This window comes from Balaenoptera ricei, chromosome 12 (genome assembly GCF_028023285.1).
Source record: "Balaenoptera ricei isolate mBalRic1 chromosome 12, mBalRic1.hap2, whole genome shotgun sequence".
In the NCBI taxonomy this organism is placed as follows: domain Eukaryota; kingdom Metazoa; phylum Chordata; class Mammalia; order Artiodactyla; family Balaenopteridae; genus Balaenoptera; species Balaenoptera ricei.
The window spans coordinates 7,351,392-7,377,937 of NC_082650.1; the positions used below are offsets into that span (position 1 = coordinate 7,351,392).

Consider the following 26,546-nt stretch of genomic DNA (forward strand, 5'->3'; position numbering starts at 1 on the left):
ACACACGGGTATATTCTTAGGGTTTCCGTCTTTGTCTCGCCCATGGTTGCCCCTAGAGACGTGGCAGCGAGTGGTTGAGGCAGGACTGAGGTGTCTGGGGGCTGCCTTTGACCCTGGACGTACTCTTCTGAGTAAGAGGAAACTTGCCTCCTTTCACTTTCTTTTTACGAAGCATTTAAATACATGTAAGGGTAAAGAGAATAGCAGAGGGATTCCCCATATTCACAGCACTTGGATTTAAATATTGTACATACTTTGTTATACGGAATTCTTATTCATTGATCAATTGCTGAAAATTTATAAAGCGAATCCCAGATATTTTATGTTATGAATTACCACCCCAAATTATCATGAGGTGTGTTTTACAGAGAATAAGGACATCTTCAAAACAACCACATTGTTATCACAACTATCAAAGTTAGTAATTTTTTTTAGTATCATGTAATACTGTCTATCTTCAGATTTCTCCAGTTGTTTCCAAACTTTTTTTTTTTTTTTTAAGCATTTGGAGTGTTAAGTTCAGATTTCAGTAGGGTCCATACATTGCATTTGGTTGTTTCGTCTTTTAAGTCTTTCTTAGCTTAGGGTACCCCGACCTGTAGAGTGTCCCACCTTCTGGGTATGTGTGGGCGCTCACTGGAGTGGCCTTTAACCTGGTCCTCCCCCCCCGGATGATAAACTGTGAGTTAGACATAAATGCTGGGTGGGTCCAGGTTCAGGTTGGTCCACAAGAACAGTCTATGCACTGCTGCTTCACCTCATGGTGGGTAGTGTGCCCTGGGCAGGCAACACGGTGGGGAAGTGGATTTTATAGAACAAAATCTGGGCCCTGATGGTGCTTGCTACTCCCAAGCTTCGGGTGCCTCTAGGCATGGTGACGCCGGATTTCTCGTCTTGCCAAGGGCTGGACGGCGTGGGAGCCTGACCAGTAACTCTCACTGGTGACGAGTGAGTGGGAAGGTGTTGTGAGGAGAATGATTGGCCGGGTCTGGGGGAGAAATAGAAGTGGCCACAGATAAGGGGAGTGGTGACAGGGAAGGAACAGTCAAAGGCTGGGGCAGAGCGAGGCTAGGGCAGGGCCGAACCGGTCCCCGTGCACCTCCTCTGAGCCAGGATGCTGGCCCCGCGCTAGGCTCACGTGTCCCAACCCAAACCCAGTTCCTCTGCCGCCTGCCCCTCCCTCCCACTGCTTCCCAACTCTCTCAACAGCAGGTCCATCCCCAGCTGTTCAGTGCAAACATCTTAGAATCACCCCTCAACCTTCTCTCCTACCACATCCAGCCCAACAGCCAATCCTGTGCTCCCCGCTTTCAACATCACCCTGGACCTGACTCCTCTTCCACACGGCCACCACCACCAAGCCCAGGTCCCCTCTCTCCTGGCTGATTGCAGCAGCTCACCCCCTGTGGCCAGCCTCTCCACCCGAGCCCGCTGACGTCACCCTCTATGCAGCAGCCGAAGCCACCCTCTCAGTGGGTCCCCAGCTCTCAGCCCTGGAAACACACCCGTGAACAAAACAAGTCCCGTATTTGGGAAAGGTTCCCTTCTAGCAGGTCACATTTCAAGTAGATCACGGCAGCTTCATGCTAAACTTCAGAGACTTCTGGGAGGCACCCTCTGGGCCATCTGTGAAAGATCAGCCCTCCCCGCAGACCCTGTCCCCCAGCCCTTCCCCTTCCCTTTGCCCTCACAGCACTTGTAGCCGTCCAGCTACCACGTTATACATCTGTGTGCTGTTTGCTTCTTTACTGCCTGTCTCCCCTGCTAGAGTGTGTCTGTTCACTGCCACGTCCAGGCCCCTGCACTGGTGCTGGGCATCTGGTGGACTCTGCCTTGATATATTTCTTTAAGTGTTTTTTTATTGTGGTAAAAGTCACATATTATAAAACACACTATTTTAACCATATTTAACTGTACAGTTCAGTGGCACTAGGTACATTCACATTGTTGTGCAACTCTCACCATCATCCATCTCCCCAATTTTTCACCTTCCTAAACTGAACTCTGTCCCCTTTAAACACTAACTCCCCATTCTCCCTCCCCACCACCCCCCTACCCTCCAGCCCCTGGCATCTACCAACATTACTGCCTCGATATTTGATTACTGGATGAACAAGGACACTGATGCTTGGGGATTGGAAGATCAGATGGCACAGGTGTCAGGGCTCAGAGATTTCTGAGCTGCTTTCTTGGAAGGGAATTTTGAGAAGCCAGACTATCGGGGCACCAGAGTGGGGGGGTGGAGGTGGGGTTCTAGACCCTTCCTTTCCCTGTCCTCCCACCTCGGGGTTTTGATTGAGAGTGGGAAGCAAAGGGCTTCAACCTGGCTTTTTTAAACATCACTCAGGACAGTCGTACTTCTTGATGTTTTGCCTGGTCCTGAAAGTGAGACCCAATAATTGGCAGCCGAGTGTCGGCTCCACTTGGTGGAAAGCTGCTTTTCTGTTCCTAACGTTACTCACTCCCTGTGCATAATGTAAACGCCTGTAGCATTTATACCGGCTGCTCTCGGTCCAATTCTATCTCAGCACCAGTTACCCGGTTCCTGTCTCCTTCACTGCAGGATGTAAGTCGGGATAGAAGCAGCACTTCATCCCCTTTCAGGCAAGTGTTCTCACGGCCCCTCATCACCCTGACCTGCCATCTCAAGGCTCAGAGAGAAAGGTTACAATGTGGCAGCATTAGCTCTTTAAGATTTGAACTCCAAGAACATAGCCAGCAGGTCAAGTCCATTGCCTCCATGCCCTGCCAAGGGCAAAGCCTGCATGGAAACAGGCACTTCCCCTGGGCTGCGAGGACGTGTTGGAGATGCTGCAGGGTCCACAGGAGTTGGCTTGTTGCGTTGCCAGCTTGTAGCGGGTCCGTCTCTATCAGAGAGGTCCTGCAGGGCTTCCCAAACTTCCCTTCATTCTAAGGAGACTTTTCAGACATTGTTTTTCTAATCACCCTATGAAAAGTTAATAGCCCTATAGATATACTGTGCATCTGTTTGTAGGCTTCTTGCCTCAGCATCAGTCAATGACCTGGGCACCTAAGTGGGAAAAGCAGATGCTTGGATGACTGGGATGTGGGTTGAAATGTTGCAAGTACAATTGGGTCCCTAGTTCGGTGTCATGGAAAGAAAGTGCTGAAATCTGGTTGCGGCCAAAACGTATATGCTGGGGAATTAACGAGAAATAATTCAAAACAAAATACAAGTAAGTGCCCAACTGCGTGGAGCCCAGATAGAGGCAGGAAGTTAGGAAGACCTGTGTCTGGGTGGCCCGGGGCCTGCGGTTTCGTGGAAATACGGGCATGTGTTGAGCCTAGAAGGATGGGTAAGGCGAGGCAGGGAAAACAGACATGAGGAAAAGAGAGGAAGGGATGAGCATGGTCCACGGGGCATAGCTAGGCAGGGAGGAACCGACTTCACCCGCGTTTGGAGCCGGTTATGGGGCTGTGAGTGGGGTGCTAAGGCTGGGCGGCTCCACCATAGACCTGGTGGGCAGACGGGGGGACCAGGCGGCAGCTGGTCTCGCATCAGAAGTCCCGGATTCTGTATCGAGCGCCATAGTGTGAATGTGCGTTTGTTTACTGAACTCCATCCTCTTTTCAGGGTCTCCGTGGGCTCCCTCGGGGCTGGCGAGGTCAGAGCTGGCCCCAAACCTCCCTGTTGACTCAGCTCCCACTAACCACTCAAGTTCACGTTTTTATCCCCACTTTTGAACGTGGCCCAGAGAGTGCAGAAACCAAGGCCAGGGCAGGGCGTGTTCCTCCCCGGGGGTGTAGGAGGGGGCGGTCTCACGTCAAACCCCAGAAACTTCTTTGATTTTGCATTTTGGAAGCGTTTGAGGTAGAGAGGTTTCATGTTTAACCTAAATTATTATCAGCTAAATTATAAAAAAACTATTATGAGTACATAATTATATATACTTAGTTTATAGATTACATATAATTACGCATGTGATTATGTAATTATTAAAGTAGGATAAAATTGATTATAAAAATACCATTTTCCTTGGTCACGTGTCCCCCGCATCTCCAACGCGGGGGATTCTGGCTGTTTGAACAGTGAACTCTGATAAACAGTCTGGATTTCGCGGCCTTTTCTGCAGGAACTTTGCCTCCTTGTGTTATTAGAATTCTCGGCACTTCTTCCAGAGAGGGCTGGAGAGAGGAGAAATGTCATTCGTGGCAGGTGCGAGCAGGAAGCTGGGGGAGAGGTTTGGTGGAGAAGGAGGGAGCCCTCACCCCTCCACCCACGTGGGCTGCAGAAGGATTCGGCTGTGGGTCTGGAGGATCGTTGGGTTTCCAGGGTGCGTGTCGACCCCTGGGAGCCGGGTCTCACAGCTGCTCAGCATCTGGACTGCAGTGAAAGGAGAGACATCAGAGCTGAGGCCAGGGAGGTCTGGGGGTGACAGCAGGGCCGCCCAGAAGTCGGCGCTCGCCCGTGTGCTGCTCGTTCTTTCCTGGCTGTTCTCTCTGTCCCTTCATTATTTCTTTTATCGTTATTGCTGTATTACCCTTGGTGGTCACAGTATTCAGGAGAAGAAAAGCACTGGTTCTAGGGCGGGCAAGCGTTAAATGCTTTAATCACTTTAGCATGTTTAACCTTCACAGCAGCCTTTGATTTGGGCGTCTCCCTCTCACAGAGAAGGGCTGCCCGAGGTCAAAGGTGTGATCCTTGTACTCTGAGTACATCCTCTGATCTCTTCCCTCCCTAAATGCTCTTTCTCTCCCCTCCGCCGTATAATCGTGGCTTTCGGTGTCCTCGTGGACCCTCTAAATCCCCCTGTCTGGGTTTAGGGCCCAGCACTCCCACCTCCTAGCGGTGGGAGCTGGACCGGCTCCCTGGCCTCAGTGTTTCATGCCGTCAGCTGTGAAATGGGGACAGTGATGTGTGAGCTGACGCAGCGAATGTTAGTTGTTGCCATTTCCTCCTTCTTTACAAGTGTGAACCAGGTGCCTCTCCGCTCTCCCCCCCTTTCCCTTTTGTCCATCTACCTCTTTTTTCCTGTCTGTAATCGAGCTGCGCAGCACAATAGCAAATAGAACAAAAACAAATCTGTCCTTCAGACCGTGTGCCCTTACAGCCCCCTGGGTCTGGTCCTTCCATCAGCCCCTGAAATTGGAGGCAGCAGATTGGGACTTTACAGTGACTTCCTGTGCTCCACACCCCTCCCGGGCCATTACCTCGCTGGCCCCGCCTGTCTCCAAGTGGAGTTCGCCAAACCCGCGGCAGTAACTGGCCAGAGCCAGGCGTGGCCCCAGATCGCAGGGTCCAGAGGCGGCTGAGCTGCGGGAAGACGCCTGCGCTGGGCTCCTGCCAGCGCCTCCGGCCACCCTGCCCTCGGGGAGTAGCAAAAATAAAGACTGCAAAATCTAACAAACTGAACATCTTTAAATGGGACAAGAGGCTTCAAAATTGCTGCGTTATATGGAAGAAACCTTGGCTGCAGATCTCGGCTGTAACGAGGGTTTGACAGCCATTGGGGCCCTGCTGGCTCAGCCCACACCTCTGGCGAGAATGGGGTGACCAGGGTGTGTCCTCCCTCCTACGAGGCCCAGGAATTAACGGGCAGGTTGAGATCGCGGTGGGCAGGAGGACCGTGATGATATGAGGTGCCGGCTCCTATCAGGGCCTCAGGAGGGGAGGGGGAGGGGAGGGAACAGGAGGGGAGGGAGAGGGGGGGAGGGGAGGAAGGAGAGGGAGGGGAGGGAGGGGTGGGGAGGGGAGGGCAGGGAGGCTGGAGGAGCTGCTTTCCGTGAGGAGGCAATGCGACCCTGGGGCCCAGAGGTCCTCCCTCTTGAACTAGGATTTCACGTCTGTGTGCGGCAGCCCCTCCCTTTCCCTCCTGTATCCCTGCCTCTGCTCAAGCTTCTGCTTTGAACAAATACTGACATTTCCATTTAGAGCTTTTTGGAAGACAATTTAGAAATATACATAAAATTTTAAAATATGCATACTCTTCAATCCATAATTCTACTTTTTGGTATACTTATAGTGGAGAAATACTTTCACAATTTTTTTTTAAACATGCGTTTTCAAGGATGTTTACCACAGTATTTGTAACAATAAAAAACAAGGGGAAAAAATGCTAATCGATGGCAGAATGGCTGAATAAATCATAGTATAACTGTAGCAGGAACTGCCACGCTGCTAGTTACCCCTCATGAAATTGCCATTCTGGCTATTTTTGACCTAGAAAATGGCAATTTCGTAGAATGAGAGATATCCCTGTGCCTCTATTTCTTCATCTTTAAAATGGGGACAATCATCGTGCCTCTCACAGGGTTAATGTGAGGATTTAATGCAATACCGTGTGGCCTTGGAACAGTGCCCAGCCCATGGCCAGAGCCCGGTAAATATTTGCTGATACTTCTGTGTATCTGCTGTACTTCTGTGTAACATGGAAAGAGCCCAAAATACACCATTTGGAGAAAATAGCTATATGTATATGCTTTCAAATATCGATGAAGTATGAACCCACTCATGGGGGGAAAACGTGTGTGTGTGTGTGTGTGTGTGTGTAAACTCCTAAGAACAGGACTAGAAGGCCACTGTCCACGCTGTTCCTAATGGTTCACCCTGGAGAAGGGAGCTGGGATTGGGGGAGGGTGGGGGGTGGGCAGAGGACGTGGCCCTCAGAGCTCACCCAGAGGCGCAGAGCTGCTGGCAGAGGCACACACCTATAAAGGGAGCCGTCCTTAGCCCTGCAGGGCTCTTGTCTCTGCAGCTCCTGCTGGAGCTTGAAGTCCCAGGGAGAGTCGTCAGGAAGGGGGTGATGGATGTAAATGGATGGATGATCAAGAGGTCAGGACCCCCAAGCAATATCTGCAGCCCTGTGAGGACAGACCGAAACCTCTGTGGGTTCTTACTGCACCTGGCGTGGATGATGTGGGTCACGTGGGTGACCTGGGGTCCTGCAGCAGCCGAACCCTCCCAGGAGCAGACACAGCCAGGCCCAGGAGTCAGAGGGGCTGGAGGGGCTGGAGATGGAGGGGCAGTTGCAGGTCTCGCTTCTGCTTCTCACCAAGGAGGTGAATCAGCATGTCAGCCGCGATGCGTGTGACCTGCAAAACCCGTCAAACCTCCCAAGAGTGTCCCTTGTGGTCCCTTAACTGGAAACAAACAAGAAAGAGGATTCTGATGGGCACGCTGCAAGGCCGTCAAGGGGAATTACACGTTTTCCTCTAAATACTTCTGGATTAATTGAACTGTTTTACATTGTGACTATAAATGTAAATACTTCTTGTGAATTAAAAAGAAAAAAACGAAACCCTTGGTGAAAAAGATAAGGGGGGAAAAAGGAAAGAAAACTCTTTTACCCAGTGAGATTCAGTGTTCAGTTGCGTAGCTAACAGCCTGTTGAGATGAGGGAGGAATCAGGCCTCTCCGCACTGTCACCACCTGGTCCCGCCGCCGGCACCTGTCACTGGGCTGCTGCCGTCACCCCCTGACGGGCCTCCCTGCCTCTGATCTGTTCCCACTTCAGCCAGAGTGATCATTTCAAAATGCAAATCAGGTGCTGCTGTGGCCTCTTTAAAAATGCTCCAGTGACTTCTCACTGCCTTTACTGTGAAATCATAAATCATAACTGCTTACTCTGGCGCTGAAGTTGCTGTAACACTGTCTCTCTCTCTCTCTCTCTCTCTCTCTCTCTCCCCTCCCCTGGTCACAGAGCCAGGCCTGCTACAGAATTACCGTGTGTATAATAGTAGTAAGAAGCTTACTGATCCCCTACTATGTGCAACATCATGCTAGGTGCCTTGACTACATGATCTGATACCCACAGCATCTCTAGAAGCTTTTCCTGTCTTTATTCACAGACAAGGATGCTGAGATTTAGGGGACATTGAGAAACAGACCAGAAGCCTTACAACCATTGCGTGGCATCCGCAGGACTGGAGCCTGACTGGGTCTGGCCCCAAATCCACGAGCATGGTATTCGGCAGCCATCCATCCTGTGAAGAGCCTCTGCTCTCCTGGTCATACCACCTGTTGAGGGCGCGACTGTCTTCCCTCTGGGCTGTAGGCTCTGGGAGGGTAGGAGCCCGGGAGCAGCTGTGGGTCTGCTACTACACCTCCAGCCCCTCGCATCCTGCTTGCACACATCAGGTCACCAAACAGTGTTTGTGGGAAGCATAGATGTGCCGGCACGGTGCTGGGTTCTGGAGTGATGGCTGGGGTCAGGGTGAACCAAGCAAGGTGGTGTGTGCCTGGCGGGGCCTGTGGTCTGTAGGGGCCGGGGTGTCATATGTCACTGTGTCACAAGCTGTGATAAGTGCCACGAAGGGCGCTGGGGAAAGTGGAAGGGGGGCCCGGCCTGCCCTGGGCAGGGAGCAGCGGGGCACAGAGAGGCATTCAGGAGGTGTTTGCACGATGAGTCACAGGGAACAACAGTTCAGCTTGATCTCGCTGCTTCCACGCGGCTCTGCTTAGGGCTTCTCCGGGCTCCGTGACCAGTAATGGGATAGGTGGGTCCCGCCCGGTCCCGCCCACCCATCTCTCGGAACAAATCAGTGCAGCAGTAGAAGCGTCTTTCTACACGGCGGGAACTGTCCCGCCCGGCCAGGCTGCCCTGGGCGCCTCCCCTCCCTGACGGCCACCTCCAGGTCCCACCAGTGTCGCTGCCCGTGGGACAGCTGCCTGGGGGCTCAGCGTTTTCTCAACTCCTAGGAATAGGCGGACTCTTCATTGTCAAGTAAGGGGTGTGTTTTGGTTTGTTTCTGATGACACTGGTAGATGCTGAAGCCCGGGTTTGTTGGGAGCTTGGCATGTACTTTGCACAGAGTGCCTGTTACGTGTCATGCCCGTTGCTTCTCACAAAAGCCAGTGAGGCCGTCCCTCCAAAGATTAGGAGGCTGCGGTGCCATGCGGTTCATCTGTCCAAAGCCCCACAGTGCTCGTGCTTAGAAACTAGACTGTAGTGCCTTCTAGAGAGTTCCGGCTCCAGTACCTAAGCACCAGTCTCCAGCCTCAAGGAGAGAGGTTTCCAAGGGCTCAAGCCTTTCACACATGAGACTTGGCTGGAGTCGAGACCACACCTGCTGGGCTGTGTGCGTGTGTGTAGGGGCGGGTGACGAGTGAGTCCTCTGCCTAACGTGCACCCCTCTAAGTGGTGATAAAAAGGGGCGCGTCCTTTGCAGAGGGCTCACCCACCTGCCCACCCATCTGCTGAGCAGGCTTAGCTCTAAAATTCCATTTCAAAGCTGTAGTTCTAATCACCAAGGTTCGGCTGTTTTCCTGGACAATTTCTACCATAAAGGCTTGTCCTGAGGCCACTGGGTTGGGTATTGGTGCCCTAGATTAGAGGTATCACTGAAGAATAAAGGCAAGTTGGTCACTGTTGCCCAAAAAAGGACTTTCCTATTTCACAAGCTCCTACAAGAGTGTTTTAATAGTTGTGTTGAGGCCCGCAAGGTAATGGACCTAATTTATCCTTGCCCTTCAGGTGCTGGTGTTTCACCGCCGTGCTCCATTATTCCTGGTGCATTCCAGTGTCGTAAATGGGAGAGAAAAATTGGGTATTTAGTGTTCTTTGATGGCGTTTATAAGTATCCCAATTAGTCATTTCCCGGGACGTTAAGAATTCTGTACATCACCTCATGCTGCCTTTCGGGGCTCTGAAAACACAAGGGCGTGGATTCTTGATGGATTCAGGCTTTCTGATTTATTTTCTCCCAAGGTACTTAATCAAGGAATGCAAGTCATTTGCCTTCTCGAAGCTTCCTCTCCTCCCCTGGAGACTGATGGAGTTTTCTCGATCTTTTTTTCCTTCTGCTTCGAAACCCTTTCAAGAACTGGGGTCTGGGCTGAAACAATCCAGAACCTGACCCCTCAAAGTTGCTTACCGTTCCAGCCAGGGCGGCAGAGCCTTGCTGCCCCCTGGCCCAGCAGACCAGACCCCTGGTCACAGAGGGTGCGTGAAATAAAGGTCCATCTGTTGTGGTGGTTTGTTCCAGAGCTGGTGATGTTGCTGGAATGGTGGTCGGGCACGGAGTGCGTCATCCACACGGACCCCCAGGCCTACCGCAAGTACGGGAAGGAAAACGCCATCGTTGTTCTGAACCACAAGTTTGAGATCGACTTTCTCTGCGGTTGGAGCCTGGCCGAGCGCTTCGGGGTCTTAGGGGTAAGTCGGACGTGCATTTCCCATCTCACACATCTCTCTCCTTCAACCCTGTAACTTGTCTTTTCGCTCTCGGTCGTTCAGAATTTGCAGAAGCATTAACAGGACTTGTTGAAATGTTCTTAACCAACTGCTTTTCCTTCTTGCTCAGAATCAAGATGAATATCTGCTTATGGGTAAGGATCATGTTTATTCAGCAGTTATGATGCACTGGGCATTTGACATACGATTAATGTATTTAATCCTTACAGAAACATTTGGGAGTCAGGAACTGACACCTGCCCTTTTTTAAAAGCTGCGGTTAAATACCCTGCTCGGGGTCACACAGCTGTTACGCAGATTTGCATTTGAACTTGTCCAGCTTGTATTCTTAATCTCTATGCTCTGCTCCCTCCCTGGCTGACCGCAGAATTCACCTCTGAATGTTCATCCTCATGGACGTGAGAAAGCTGAATGCCTAGGCGAGGGCGTTTGACCTGCAGAATTCAGAATAAATACAAAATCCTGTTTTTCTCCAACTAGTTTGACTTCTTGCATACCTGGAGGGCGTGAGGCCAGGGGAGCTGCCTGACCCCTTCCTAAAGCGGCCCATCCATTCCTACTACCCTTGAAAGGAACCAAGCAGCATCTTGTTGTATGAATTGTTTAGCAGTACTTTTGTCTTAATTGACCTTCAAAAAAACTCACCTGATTCATTTCTTTTATTTATTTATTTATTTACTTACTTATTTATTTATTATTTGTGGCTGCGTTGAGTCTTCATTACTGCGCGTGGGCTTTCTCTAGTTGCGGCGAGCGGGGGCTACTCTTGGCTGCGGTGCGCGGGCTTCTCATTGCAGTGGCTTCTCTTGTTGCAGAGCACGGGCTCTAGGCGTGCGGGCTTCAGTAGTTGTGGCACGTGGGATCAGCAGTTGTGGCTCACGGGCTCTGGAGCACAGGCTCAACAGTTGTGGCACACGGGCTTAGTTGCTCCGTAGAATGTGGGATCTTCCCGGACCAGGGCTCAAACCCGTGTTCCCTGCATTGGCAGGCGGATTCTTAACCACTGCTCCACCAGGGAAGCCCCCATCTCTTTTTTTTAAGTAACACATGACGTTGAGATCCTTCTGGAGTCTGAGGAGTTTGCTTTTTAGAGAAGAAGAGTTATAAAGAAGGTTCCTGAGGGGGCATTTTTCATCTTAACATGTAACAACCCAAGAGGAAATGAGTTGAAATTGAAGCAAGTGAAATTTGCAGAAATCCTTGAGAGGAGGGTTATTAAATGTGAAATTGGATTTGTGGAGAAAGTGATGGGATTCTTTTAAAAAGAAAAAAGGGGGAGGGCTTTTAGTCTTTTATAAGCTTTTACCCTGTGTGGTCATTCTGGTGGCCTGTCCCCCAGGCTCTGGTTCCCTCGGAGCTGGCCTTGCCTGGCATGGGCCAGGCACCAAAGGCTCTGGTTATGGTCTTTAAGGGATTCACTGACTCATTCCTCCTTGGGGCGAGTGTGACCAGTGGACAGGCCAAGGCATGCAATGCAAAGGGTCACGGCTTCCGAAGCTTCGAGTCTGTTTACTTTTCTCTCTGCCCCAGTAAAATGCGCATGTCCTCCTTCACAGTGGCCCCGAAAGGTTACCGAAGATCACGTTTGTTGGGTCTTTGAGCAGTGTCAGGGCCTGGTAAGCACTCCGTAACAGCAGCTGTTCTTGTCCATTTTTATCTGCTGGGTACGTGTGTCTTGGCAGTTACCCCGGAGGCCAACTGGGATGTTCTCTTTGGGTCTTTAAAGAAGCCCTATGTGTTAGTTATCTACGGCAGGTGACAAGCCCCAAACACAGTGGCTCCATTTGTGTGGTCTGAGATCAAAGCTCAGCTCCGCGGGGGTCCTGGCAGGGGTCCCTCCGAGGCTGGATGGTGGTCTCATCTGAAGGCTCGCCGCGCAGTGATCTGCCTCCAGGCTCACCCCTGTTTGTTGCCAGCCTGATTCTCACGCCTGGGCCTCTGCTCGGGTGTCAGCTGATCCCCACGGGGAGCAATGCAAGAGTGAGTGGGAGAAAGCACCTGAAGCAGAAGCCACAGCCTCACTGTACCTGAAACTTCTGCTGTACTCCATTTGTTGGAGATGAGTTGAGGGGCCCACCCCATACTCCAGGAAGCAGGGAGGTACCAAGAGGAGAGGAGCGCTGGGGCCAGCGCGGAGGCTGCCTGCCACCCCACAGCGTGACATTCAGCCTCAGACCTCACGTTTCCATTTAGTTAACGTTATTTAGGGGATCCATCACAGCTCTGCCTGAAAATAGATTGAATTCCTGTCGCATGTCTGCGTACATCGAGGTGCAGAAGGAGGAGAATAGAATTCTGATTCCTAAGCAGCGGGCACTCACAAAGCTCCCTTGTGCCTTCTAGACACGAGGCCTCAGATGATGACGAGGGCAGTTGATGCGTCTTCATAATATTTATCCAGCAAGCGTGTTGCGTGTATTTTCTGTAGGAGACATTGCTGGGTGCTGTGGAGATACAAGGATGGGCTGAAAGGTCCAGTCGTCGCTCTCAGTGACTTTATAACATAGAGAGAGAGGCAACGAAGGGGCATATAAGCCAGTCACACAACACAGGGCTTGAACAATAATGGGAGGTGGGGAACGTGTCCACTGGGGGCACCCTGTGTGTGTCCACAGACCACTCAGCCTCACAGCAGCTTCCTGGGGGTCCTTTGTTTGCTGGGGAGGGCCCAGAGGTCCCGGGTAGGAGCTGGGGCCACCGTGGTAAAGGTAGAATATGCGGGGGTGAGTTTTGGTGTTTGGGGCGGCTCTGTTTACCAACCTGTGGGGAAGGACTTCGGTATTTCAACAACTGGAAAATAATGTTTCGGTGCTATTAGCACACTGACTGCTGCACCCAGCGATGGAGAAATTTCCCAGAAGGTGTTGACACGGGGCTGAGGCCTTGAAGAACGGGGGTGGTTTTAGGAGGGGATGAGAGGTGTAGTAGGTAAAGGGAGAATTATGAGGCAAGGGATGGGGGTGCCTGGAGGGAGATCATGAGTGATGTGGCCACCCAGCAAGGATGGGGCCAGCTGCCGTGGTCCTGGGCTCTGCTGACCAGTTCTTCTCCATTTGCCAAGCGTACATTTCAGCCCTCCCACTGCCTCGTTCGCTGGCTGCCAGCTCGAGGTCACTGTGGGGTGATTTTGGACTTATTAATCAGAAAGAAGATGTCATAAAACCCAAGAAAATCAAGAACTGAACCCAAACCTGTTAATGTTCCGGTTTAATTTTGCCAGGATGCTTCTGGTTATGAACAGGAAATGTGGTTCTTTCTGTGCAAGATCACACATATCTAAAAACCAACATTTCTTAAAGTTTGATTATAAAAGGACCGGTTTTCTAACTACAGATTTCTGAAAGGGATGTTGAGGCAGATTTGTTTACAAAGGCTGGGCAAATGTTATTTCCTGTAAACCTCCCATGGATGATCACATTCTCCCAAATTGTAGGTTTCCTGTGTTTTATTTTCAAACGTGTAAAACTAAGCAATGAAGTGGATTCCCTGAAAGATGAATGTGTGCTCAGGTCTCCAGAACAGATATTTCTGTTTCCCTCTGAGGGTGGCAGGGGAGGGACAGATGTGGAGGCAAAACTCCCCAGTGGTTTCAAGACCCACACATGTGACTTGTACCCTGGCTCCTGCATTTACCAGCTCTGGGACCTTGGGGAGGTTATCTGACTTTTCTGAACCTCAGTTAACCTTTCCCATTTCGTGCTGTTTAAGGGTTTCATGAATATAAGTAAAATACCTCATCAATTGCCTAGCACAAAGTAGGCGTGCCATAATTATTAGCTCCTTCGACCCTAATTCATTTCCCTTCATTCAGTGTTTTCTCATGAAAAGTAGAATAAAGTGTGGAGGATGGAAGAGAGATGGAATGTTCTCAAAATGCGATTTGGCCAGCTGTTCTGGCACTGGATCCCGTGCGGCTGAAATCCCCCATCACTTTTATGAACTGCAAGGTATCATGGTATTTGTTTGCCTTCATCCCGGCTTCTTCATAGGCGCTTGTCAGGCTCTCTCTTTGGCTACAGAGAGACTAGAAGCTTCTAGTTGTGGAGAAGTGTTGTTTTCCCTACCAGTGGCTACACCTGCAGCCATGGTTTTGTCAGCCCCGTTAAGCTGGATTCCGGCCTCCTCAGGTGGGTCTGTAGAAGACTTCTCCACCTCCCACTCCCACCTGGTCAGTCGGTTAACGGTTAATCCGCAGCCCTGTCGGCATTGCTTCCAGGCACCACCAGCTCGGGGAGGAAGCAGGGGGGCCACCGTTTGCCTCTGTGTGTTCACCACTTGGGCCAGGCAGGCTCTGGCACGACACAGGTAAGAACCCCGAGAGAATGGAGATGAGGTGAAAGCCCTTACAACCCCGGGAGCTGGGAGAAGCGTTGGCCACGGAAAGGAGTCTCTGGAAGTACAGATGCATCTTGAGTTCATAACCAAGTGTATTCCTGGAAGTGGTAGCGTGCACTTTATTTTTAAAAGTGTAGCCCTGAGTTAGACACGCCAAGTCTTCTTTTTTATTGTACAAGATCCTCTGGCTTGTCTTTTTTTTTTTTTTTTTAATTATTTTTATTTTATGGCTGTGTTGGGTTCTTCATTTCTGTGCGAGGGCTTTCTCTAGTTGTGGCAAGTGGGGGCCACTCTTCATCGCGGTGTGCGGGCCTCTCACTATCGCGGCCTCTCTTGTTGCGGAGCACAGGCTCCAGACGCACAGGCTCAGCAGTTGTGGCTCACGGGCCCAGTCGCTCCGCGGCATGTGGGATCTTCCCAGACCAGGGCTCGAACCCGTGTCCCTTGCATTGGCAGGCAGATTCTCAACCGCTGCACCACCAGGGAAGCCCTGGCTTGTCTTTAACACGCCGAAGTCGGCTCACACTGACCGGCGGTAAATTCAGGCTGGCGTACGGCAGTGACGCTGCTGGTGTCCTCCCTCCTCTTCCTGCAACTTGGCAGAGGCCTGTGACGTTTGCTCTGGGAGCCGACTCTGCACCCATCGCCCCGTCCGCTGCTGCCTCTGTTGCACCCGTCTGCCACCTGCCCAGGGCCCCCCGTGCCCCCGTGTTCCTGAGCTTCCGTTGACTGTTCCTCAAACACCCACTGGCTCTAGGTACTGAGCACAAGGAAGCAACTCCATGATCTTCTGCCCCCTCCCTGGAAGGCTCTGTCCCCCTGTCTGCCCCGGCCCAGGCCCACCCAGGACGGATCGGGCTGGCCATTCGGATCAGAGGCCAGGCGGCACCGCGAGACCCGTGCCCAGGGAGCGGGGCAGAGCATCCTGCCGGGAATTCCTCTGGAGCCCTGATCCCGCAGACCAGTCAGCTGTGACTTACTCTGAACCTAAGAACTGCCTAGTTTGCCCCCAGATGCCCTGCTTTTTCACTCCACGTCTGCACTCTGGTCAAACCAAGAGCAGTTTGGGGCTTGGAGGCCTGTAAGCTGGGGTCAGGGGGAGACGTTATCGAGATCCAAAGAGCTGCAAGCATTTTGCTGGACTTTGACATGTTTATTTATTTATTTCCAGCAGATGAGTTCTCAGGCTGCTTTTGCTCCATGTTTGTTTTATGCCTTTCCCCTGTGGCTGTGACTAATTGTGGGAGAGTGTTCATTTTTCTTTGGGACTCTCTTGAGATTTTTCTGGTAGTGTAAGGTCCCCAGCATTTTCCTCCTTAGCCTCAGAGAAGGGAGAAAGCAAGACAAAGAAATGCAGTGTAAGTGAGTTAGGTCACATGTGGTATCCTAGTTGGCACAGATTGAGTCTCTCACCTTTCCTCTCTCTCTCTCACACACACACACACACACACACACACACACACACACACACCCCTCCGGTTTATTATTTTGAGCTCCAGTCTTTTCCTCTGTGTTTTACTATGGCCAGGGACTTACATCTCAGAGACATATTCTAATCTCATCTTTTCCTGCACCCGTTTCTTTTGCTGGGGAGCATGTCTGTCCAACAACTTATTTGCAGAATTTAGTGGCAGAAATAACACTGAAATTGCTAGATTTCTTTTTCTTTTTCTAAATTAATTAATTTATTTATTTACTTTTGGCTGCGTTGGGTCTTCGTTGCTGCGTGTGGGCTTCTCCCTAGTTGCGGCGAGCGGGGGCTACTCTTCGTTGAGGTGTGCAGGCTTCTCATTGCAGTGGCCTCTCTTGTTGGGGAGCGCAGGCTCTAGGTGCATGGGCTTCAGTAGTTGTGGCACGTGGGCTCAGTAGTTGTGGCTCGTGGGCTCTAGAGTGCAGGCTCAGTAGTTGTGGTGCACGGGCTTAGTTGCTCCGCAGCATGTGGGATCTTCCCAGACCAGGGATCGAACCTGTGACCCTTGCATTGGCAGGTGGATTCTTAACCACTGCGCCACCAGGGAAGTCCAATTGCTAGATTTCTGTTTCTCTTTTCCCACTATACTTTGAACACCTGAAGGCCATGAACAATCCTAGCCATCTTTGTGTTCCCAGCACCAAGGAGGTTTTTGGCAAATAACCTGCTGCACGACCAGAGTGGCTTTGAGGTTCAAGTTCAGATATCACACCTCATGACAGCGGCTGAGCTGTTGGTTGACTTGCTGGTCCTCTATGGTGACGGGCCTACACAGCTTGGCTGGTCTCCACTAATCTTAAACATTTGCGACTGTGTTTTTAGCTGACAGTCAAGAAAAAGTTCAGAGTGTTAAAGTGTGGATGCCCTAGCCTGTTTGTTATTGAAGTCTTACCTGTTTTCAACATTCCACTTAAGATACCCCGTTCAGGTATTTTATATATTTAGTGGAAATAAGTGACCTTGGGTGAACCCAAGTGGTAACCATGATGGTGGACCTTCAGGAGGGAAGCCAGGAAGAGATATTTATGCAAACAACCCCTTGACCAGGTGCCATCTTGCTGGCTAGTCTCAGTCCTTACTCGTGTTCTCTGCTGGTCCCTGCAGAGTGGTTGGAGGAGGAGGGGACATTATGGAAAGGTGACTGCAAAGGATGCCCTACTGTTCCCAGCTATCCTACAAACCCAGCATCAACACTTAACATTTTCATCTTATCAATTGGCATGTGGCCGTGTTGGAGAAAAACCTGAACTAGGAAGTTCTGACTCTGCTCATTTTTTTTCTTTTTTTTAAAATAAATTTATGTATTTTATTTATTTATTTTTGGCTGTGTTGTGTCTGTTGCTGTGTGCATGTTTTCTCTAGTTGCGGTGAGCGAGGGCTACTCTTCATTGCGGTGTGTGGGTGTCTCATTGCAGTGGCTTCTCTTGTTGTGGAGCACGGGCTCTAGGCACGCGGGCTTCAGTAGTTGTGGCACACGGGCTCAGTAGTTGTGGCTCCCAGGCTCTAGAGCTCGGGCTCAGTAGTTGTGGCGCACGGGCTTAGTTGCTCCGCAACATGTGGGATCTTCCCTGATCAGGGCTCAAACCCATGTCCCTTGCATTGGCAGGCAGATTCTTAACCTCTGCACCACCAGGGAAGCCCCTCTGCTCATTTTTTAACCACAGAGGCTGTAGAGCTGAGAGAAGTGAGGCGAGAGCCACATAATCTCAGGTTGGAATGCACCAGATCTTACTGCATCCTTAGAACAGGTTTTTGTAGCACCTTGTGGTCTCTGCCCAGGGGTCGACCAGTTGGCTGGAGGTGCTGAATTTCGGACTTGTGGGGGTGGCTGCTTCCCTGAGCAACTGGGTGGTCCTGAAAATGGTTATGGGCTGCTTAACTAGATTCATTGGGCAGCTGTGGTAAGACAGTTCTCATCTCTCTCTCTCTCACACACACACACAGGCTAGAAAGTTTCATAAACTTTTCACCATAGGATGTGATAGGATGACGGTGACTCCCTACAGCATCTAGAAAGTGGCCAGGGGTACATTTCAGCCCCTGTAGTTGTGGATTGCTCTGTGCTGCCTGGGAACATTTTTTGTTTTTTAGATATGCTTGTGCCTAGATGGCTCTATTGATAAATCTAACTCATCAGTAAATCCTCTCAGATCTACCTTCAAAATTAATCTAGAATCAATGAAACTGGTATATTTTCTTGTACGTTCTCTCTTAAAGGCACTACCATCCACACACAGAGACCTTTGCTTGACCTGGGGGAGTCATGGCATTGTTGGCATATTAAGTTTCCTGGAGAACTGTATGCATATTTGAATAGTACGTTTCTAGTTTTTGGTCATAAATGAGTTAACTCCTGTAAATCTCCTAGCCCAGTGCCTATCAGGGAGTGCTTTACTACGTGTAACTATTGTTATTACTACATTGTAAAGCTGGCTTAGGAAATGGGTTGAATTAAAAGGGACATTCAGCTGCTGTGGCTACTTTGTGGTAATAATAATAGCTACACATTATTGAACACCTGTGTGTCCTGTTCTCAGCTAGGAGCTTTGGTTTATGTTTCCATGTGTTCCTAGATCTTTACAGCAACACTTTCAGCTAAGTATTACTTTGCTCATAATAATACAGACAGGAAAGTTGAGGCTCACCATGTAAACATAATCAACATCAAGGCCTAGGCCTAATCATAACATCCAGAATTTTAAGGTTGAAAGATGGAATAATTCAACATAAAAACAGAAATGGCTCCTCTGTTCCTTTTCCTCATTAAAAACAAATAGGCTGTTTTTGACTCAGAGCCTCATGTTCCAGAAGCAAATGGTTGAAAATGTGCTGATGTCAACCACTTCTTAAAAAGGGCATTGTTAGAGGGACGCTAGCAAAATAGTTTTCTGAAAAGTTCAGAGTTAAAGTGTGGGTGCCCTAGCCTGTTTGTTATTGAAATCTTACCTGTTCTCAAAGTTCCACTTAAGATACCCCATTCAGGTAAAAAAAAAAAAACCAGGAAAATCTAACAAAATTAAAAAATCACTTCTAATCTCACCATCCAGCTATAGCTACTGTAATTTTTCTCTGTTTTACCATTTTCCATATAATCATAGTCATACTATAAACTCAGCTTTGACTACAGATTAAAAAAACAAATTTAGCCTTAATATAAAGCATTTCCCCAGCCATTAAATATTCATAGAAAACAAATTTTAGTGGCTGTAAATCAAGGGGTTGACAAAGTTTGTGTGTAATTGTCCAAATAGTGAATATTTTAGGCTTCATGGACCATATAGCCTCTGTCACGACTTTTCAACTTGACTGTTGGAGCACGGACGCCGCCATGCTACTAGCAGCCTACTAGCAGCAGGCAACGTGCATGTAAAAGAGAGCGGCTGTGTCCCAGTAAAACTTTATTTATAAAAACAGGTGGCAGAGCAGATTTGGCCTACCAGCTACGTTTGTATGATATCGTATATGACATAATTCATAGAACTCTTTTTTTAATTTAATTTTTAAAAATTGACGTATAGTTAATTTACAATGTTGTGGTAATTCATAGAGCTCTTCCACTGTGGGACATTTAGATGGTTTTCAGTGCTGTAACACAGTATGACAGGAATGACATACAGACTGTTGCGGTCACATCTTCTGGTTTACATGTACATCCCACATCAGTGTCAGAGTCGCCATTTCCTTTTAGCAGCAGGTCATCAGGGGCCAACCACTAAGACCCACTTGGGTCTCGTGGGATGCATCCATTAATAGGAAATACCCCTGAGAGTACTTTCCCCAGCAGACAGCCGTGATTGACTGCATTGGACCGTTCACCTTCCAGACCCAACAGCTGCTACTTTGGAGTATATGATCCTTCTCTTGGCTATACAACTGATCACCATTCATAGCTCCTTCAAATTGCCACAAATTATTTTTGGAAAGAGTTCAGGAGTAGGTAATTTTTTAAATAATCCTAACCTGCCGAGAAAGTAAGTTTAGTTCTTTGGTGAAGATTTTTTGTTTTGTTTTCATCCTCAAGGCTGTGATCAGGGAGGTGACTGAAGGGCAGGGAGCAGGGACCATGAAAACATCCCTGCTGACAGGAGGGGACGGCTGAGGAGAGGGCCAGGAGGCCTCCCACAGCCTGAAACCCACCCGTGGACTCAGCGGATGGCCTTTAGATGGCTCCTGTGGGGGAGTGGTGATGCGTAGAAAGTGTACCTGTGCCTGGCACACGTGGGCCCTCACCCCTCACTTGGCGAGTACTCTGATCTTTGGGGACTTGCCTCTGGGCCCTCTGGGGCAGGTCCTCAGATTTTATGGCTTTGGTTCTTTTCTTTCTTTTTTGTTTTGTTTTTTGTTTGGGGTTTTTTGTTTGTTTGTTGGGTTTTTTTGGCCATGCTGCACGGCATGTGGGATCTTGGTTCCCTGACCGGGGATCGAACCCGTGTCCCCTGCAGTGGAAGCTCGGTATCCTAACTAATGGACCAGCAGGGAATTCCCCGGGCTTGGTTCTTTTTGAGGGAATTTGCATGTTGGAAATTTGTGTGTGGGAAAAACAAAACCAAAACCCGCCAAAACGTGGAGAGGCTACTCCTGAAAGGTATCTATGCTTTTCCTTCTCCCAGTGGGGAAGATGCTTGTGGTTTTTTTAAGGTCAAGGGGACAAGTGGCTGTTTACACCTTTCTCTGGCCTGCGTTGGGGGAGTTGGGGGATATGGCCTGTTGCCCCTCTGCTGAGCTTTGTAGTTTTGTGGGAGTGACAGGGAAAAGAGACAGGGCAATGCTGAAGTATGGCTCTTGCTTCCGGGCCTCGTGGGTTCAGGGGCGTGACCAGACAGTTGTCACCAGGAGCACAGATGAGGCCGCCACTCGTCTACATCACTGCCTCCATCATCTGTGCCACTGATGGATGACGGCTATTTCTAGGAGCATCTTGGCCAATTCCAAAATTAGGGGCGAAACATGTAGAACCCAATCCACTAGATCAGAAGCTGTTCTTGTGTCTCCCCTGCTCCCTCCACCCCACTGGACCCCTGCTTGTCCCCCGCCCGTCAGGGGCCTGCAGCACCTGCAGCCTTGGGGCTGCGCCGGCCAGCAGACGGGTGGAGCTCCCCCAGCACCTCTGCTGATTCCGGTTCACCCCTCGGCTCCACTGTTTCCTAGCTGTTGAACCCAGAGAACCCGCCGGGCCACGTTTCCTGGTCTGTAAGGAGGGTAGGGTCCGCCCACCCGCAGAGCCAGCAGGGTTGCTGCGGCCCGGGTGAGGTCTGCGTGGTGGGCTTTGCGAGCACTCCGGGGTGGGCCCCTACCTGTGTGAGCTGGCGGAGGACGATGCAGCACCCCATGGCCCCCAGAGGTTCCCGACTGCTCCCGCTGCCTGCGCTCCCCTCGGAGAGCCAGGCCCCCTTGCTGCCTGCCCCGTGGGGCAGGGTTCGCACGACCTTGACCTCCAACTGACCGGTGTCGGAGGCTCCCTGCCTCCACATGCTCGGGAACCGTCCCCGTGCCTGGAGTGCGCGTTCACTCCTCCTAGAGAGACCTCCGGCGGCCGTCGGGGAGGACCCCACGCCCCTTTCACGGACGCCCCGGGCCCCCTCTGTTTCAGGGCTCCAAGGTCCTGGCCAAGAAGGAGCTGGCCTACGTCCCCATAATCGGCTGGATGTGGTACTTCACGGAGATGGTCTTCTGCACGCGCAAGTGGGAGCAGGACCGCAAGACCGTCTCTGAGAGCCTGCTGCACCTGCGGGACTACCCCGAGAAGTACTTCGTACGTGCGCCCGGCCCGCGGGGCGCCCCGCCACACTCACACTCGGGGGGCCCCGGCGCATATGAACTCGGGGTGCCCCGGTCACACACTCAGGGTGCCCCGGTCACACACTCACACTCGTGGTGCCCCGGTCACACTCACACGCTCGCTCACCCCTCTGCTTCCTGAGCCTCCTCAAATGTAGACCCTCTCTCCGAAGCTCACAGACCCTGAACACCGTAGACCGGGGGCTGGAGGTCCTGCCTGCGGGGAGGGCAGGCACAGCTGCCAGGCCATCCCTGCTCGGGCCACTTCCTGACGCTCCCGTGGGACCGCGTGCGGCGTTTGACGGGGGATGGTGCGCGGGACCCCGGGACCTCGTGTGACCCCTGGCCTGTGTGTGTGACCTCGGAGCTGTCTGAGTGACCTCGGGGCTGTGTGTGTGACCTCGGAGCTGTCTGAGTGACCTCGGGGCTGTGTGTGTGACCTCGGGGCTGTGTGTGTGACCTCGGAGCTGTCTGAGTGACCTCAGGACTGTGTGTGTGACCTCGGAGCTGTCTGAGTGACCATGCGGCGTGTAAGTGGCCTCGGGGACGTGTGTGACGGCCACCTTGTCCCTTCCAGTTCCTGATTCACTGCGAGGGCACGCGGTTCACGGAGAAGAAGCACCAGATAAGCATGCAGGTGGCCCAGGCCAAGGGGCTGCCCAGCCTCAAGCACCACCTGCTGCCTCGCACCAAGGGCTTCGCCATCACCGTGAGGAGTTTGAGAAATGTAGGTAAGGACGACCCTACGGGGCCCCATGCAGTGAGGGAAGGGGACCCTGGCACCCACAGGAGTAGCTTCCTTCGCATGCCTCCCCCCCACACCCCCGACGGAGGAGAGCCAGGGACGGAGGCTGGGACATCACCCCTGCTTAGCCTGGGTCCCGGCACCCAGCGGTGGAGGAGCGGCCACTGCCTGCACAAGTGCGCACACGCACCACGCCCACACGTGTACGCACACGCACGCTAGGCCAACACTGCCCTCTGCTGCTCGGCGCCGGTACTGCAGGCGGCGGGCGGTGCTGCGTGCCTGGGGCCCACGCCCGGTCAGCCCAGGTTTTTGTTGCGGTTTTGCTTTATTTGGCATTTCTTGCCCGTCTTTGGCACCAGCTGCCTCCAGACGATGATCTCTGTGACCTTGCCGTCTGTCCGGCTGGCCTTGAGTCCGGAGCCCTAAATTACTGTAGGTAAGGACAAGAAGCAAGTAGCAACAAGACCAGCTTGCTCCAGTCTCTGTCTCCTGTTGAATTCTTGTCCCTTTAGTTTGGAAACACGTGCTTTACCCTTTCCTGCCCTGCGGGTGTCGGAAGCCCCACTGCCCTGTCCCTGTCTCCCAGGAGGCGAGAGGGCGGAGCTGGGGGACCTCCCCGCGTCCCCGGCGCCGGCTCTGCGCCCGCCGAGGCCGAGCATTCTGCGGGGAGAGCCGGCGGGGGCCCAACGCGGTCTCCGCGCCCCCGGCCCCCGGTCCTCTCTGCCCCGTGAGGCCGAGGCCCCCAGCTCCTTCCCGGCCTGCACCGGGGATTGGGGTCGGTGGACGTGGGTGTGGACCGTGTGGCGTTTCCGGTGCCGTCCGCACGCCTGGGGGCGGCGGCTCCACCAGGAGCTTTGTGATCGCGCAGACCGGCCACCCGGCTCCTGTAGATGGAGCGAAGGCAGCACTGAGTCTGACTTTAACACGTGGGGACCCTGAAGGTCCCTGACTGCTCCAGGCGGCTCTGGGTCCCTGCCGCAGAGTCTTCCCCCTGCCTGAGCTTTGCCTACAGGCCGAAGGGGCGAAGGGGCGAAGGCTGCCCAGCTCTGCACGCTGCCCCACCCCCGCGAATAGTGACGATGATGATGGTGATGATGATGATGGTGATGATGATGGCCGGGCAATTCTAACACGCCAGGCAGCACAAGCACCTCACACATAGCGCGGCCGCAGCACGTGCCCGCCAGATGCAGTGAAGGAAACAGTGTTTTTACTTCCAATTTACAGATGAGGAAGTTGGGCCTGAAGGGTGAGGAACTTATCCCAAGTGACTCTACTATTACACAGCAGGCTGGGGTCACACCCAGGCTTCCTGGCTGGCGGGGCTGGCAGGGGCGTACCCGTCCTTCTGCTGGGCTTTGCAGGCAGATGGATCTAGTGCCAGGCCCAGTTCTATCACTTCAAGACCTTGGGGCTTCTTCTCTGGAAAAGGAGGGAACTGTGCAAATTCAGGCTGTTCTCTGGGGAAGCCCCATCCTTGATTAATCGAAGTAACACCACCTCTGCTGGAAGCATCAGGCTCCTGTGTAAGGGCAGGCTGAAGAAAGGAGATGTGAAACCCATTGACGGACATGAGCTCTCACACCCTGGGGCTCTACAGCCGGACCCCATGCAGCCTGAGGCCTTTCACTCTACGTAATTCTATGCTTAAAATGGCTGGACGATGTACTAAGCTATTCTCCACCAGCCTTACTCTTCCTAGGGAGGGGGACACCTCTCTCCGCCGGGGAGGACCAGGGGAGTGGTCTCGGTCGCTTGGGTGGAGGGATGGGAAGCTACCTGCCGGCACTCCTGCAGGTCAGCGGGAGGGACCCTCTCCCTTTGGCTGAGACGTGCTCTAGCTGCCAGAGCACCTGCTGTGGACCCCACGTGGTGGGCAGGCGGCAGGTAGAAGCAAATGGACAGTGGTTTTGAACCGTGGTTCTTCACGTTCCCATCCAGACAAGTGACTTTCTACCCGCCCATCACCCCACTCACTCAATTGGTAGTAATTGCAGGTACGCAGAACTCTCGGTGAAGTCTGCTGAGCACAAACGATGCGCTGGGGCCTTTGGGAAGGGCTGACACTCAGCATCCTGTGTCCCATTCCCCGGGAGAACTAGGCTCAGGGAGGCTAAGTGGGCTGTTCAAGAGAAGATCCCGCCTCTGGGAAAAGGTGGCCCTGGGGTTCGCACCCAGACTGACCGCAAAACTCCTGTTCTTTCCACTGGCCAGTCCTGCCTGACTGACTCTGCAGGAAGGGCCATCTGTTTCCACTGCATATTTGTACCCTGCTCTTCCCTCCCTGTTCCTTCACACATCCTGTCCTCCTGCCATCCTCCCATCCTGCCATCTTGCCATCCTGCCATCCTGCCATCCAAGAAGCATTCATGGAGCCTGGGCCAGGCCCTGGGGCTGCAGCAGCGAATGTTGACATAACTTTCGATATGCTGACAGGTTAACTCACCAGCTGGTAGACCAGTTAAAAATCACACATTCTTGTTTCTTTCTCAGCTACGTGTCAACTGACTAAACCATGTTTCAGTCCCTTAGGAAGTTTCCAGTATCTTATTCTAGTTTTATAGCTATCTTATTTTTCTAGGGGAAAAATGCACATAGAATGGTTATGCTGCCGTAACTCAGAAACCTCCTTAGATAGTATTCTTTGGATTGATGTACCTTGCTATTGATATTTGTTTAAATATTGATATCTGTTGTAGTACATCATCTAGATGGGCCATTGCAGTATTGCTTTACATTGATCTGACCTCAGTAGTAACTGTTTTCTGTTACTAAACTGTGTGCTTTTCTGATGACAGAATGTGGTATGTACTCAACGTAGAACATTTGGACAATATAGAAAAGCATGAAGAAGAAATTAGTAGTCCCTTCATTCCAAGATAATCAGCTAGCAACTCAATTATTGTTTTTCCAATATGTATATCTACAAAATGAAATTGGGTTCACACGCTATATACTGCTTTGTATTTGTTTTATTTTTTTATAGTTTCAGCTGTATATGACTGTACACTCAATTTCAGAAATAATGAAAATCCAACACTGCTGGGAGTCCTAAATGGAAAGAAATACCACGCAGATTTATACGTTAGGTAAGCTGGCTTCGTTTCCTTTCCAGAAAATAGGGCGCCCATCCCAAAATAGATAAATCACAAATGACCCGCAGACCTTCTTCCAGGGGAATGTATGAATGTATTAATAATGTCTTGTCTGCAGTCTGTACTAAATGGAATGTGTTCACAGTCTTGTGTATATTAATAGAGACTCGTGCACTGATGTAAATAATTAGGTGAAGCCTCTTGTCTTCCCAGACACTTCGTGGCTCTCTCTCACCAACTCATTCTCATCAAAGAGCTCAGGTCCGACAAATGAAAGACAGTATTTTACAGCCATTTTTGAGACCGAGTGTGAGAGTTTTATTTTACTGACCCCCTTTCTTGGAGGATGTGTCTACTCCATAGAAACAGACACAGATAAGAGCATCTGTAATTTACAAAGAGGCCTCGAAACAAATGGAGAACATTTCAGCAGCATCTCACGTATGTGTTATATTCCAAGCTAGGGAGCACAGAGAGGCAGGTGTCCTCCTTGACAGGTCTCTGTCTGAGTCATTGAATCAGGCTCTGAGCCATTCCCTCGTGGGCCGTGACTGCATTTGGGCCTGTATTTCCCCCCATATTGATGTGGATTTCCCCTCTTTTCAATCAACTGAATTACCCTCTCACTTCCACATTACCTAGGCTACTACCTAAATAGAAGCCGAAGGATGGCAAGCATTGTTAGTTTGAACCTGTGTTCGGGGCACCCGGCATGGGCCTCCTCCTTGCTAGCTGCTCTCTGCTTGGCAGGCGGATCCCTTTAGGAGAAGTCCCAGAAGACGAGGACAGGTGCGCGGCCTGGCTGCACAAGCTCTACCAGGAGAAGGTCGGTGCTGCGGGGTGGGCTCTGCACCAGCTAGGGGTCCTTTTCAAGCGGCAGCTGTGGTGCTTTGGGACCTCCGGGAGTGGATGGTGGAGCGTGAGCCTTTGCCACTGGGCGAGACCTCACGCCCTGGATGTTAATG

The 26,546-nt window shown here is 51.4% G+C and overlaps 1 protein-coding gene across 3 annotated transcripts in view; it reads left to right on the forward strand.

The window, feature by feature from the left end:
* Positions 1-26,546, forward strand: part of AGPAT4 (1-acylglycerol-3-phosphate O-acyltransferase 4) — a 110,910-nt gene that overhangs the window by 78,730 nt on the left and 5,634 nt on the right. For 2 of the 3 annotated variants that reach the window (XM_059940868.1, XM_059940867.1), the window contains exons 3-7: positions 9,946-10,115; positions 21,551-21,712; positions 22,316-22,469; positions 25,473-25,575; positions 26,332-26,407. In XM_059940868.1, the coding sequence (XP_059796851.1) occupies positions 9,946-10,115; positions 21,551-21,712; positions 22,316-22,469; positions 25,473-25,575; positions 26,332-26,407 (665 nt within the window). Of the gene's footprint in view, positions 1-8,541; positions 8,685-9,945; positions 10,116-21,550; positions 21,713-22,315; positions 22,470-25,472; positions 25,576-26,331; positions 26,408-26,546 lie in introns of those variants that run through there. The other variant, XM_059940869.1, reaches the window with a different exon arrangement.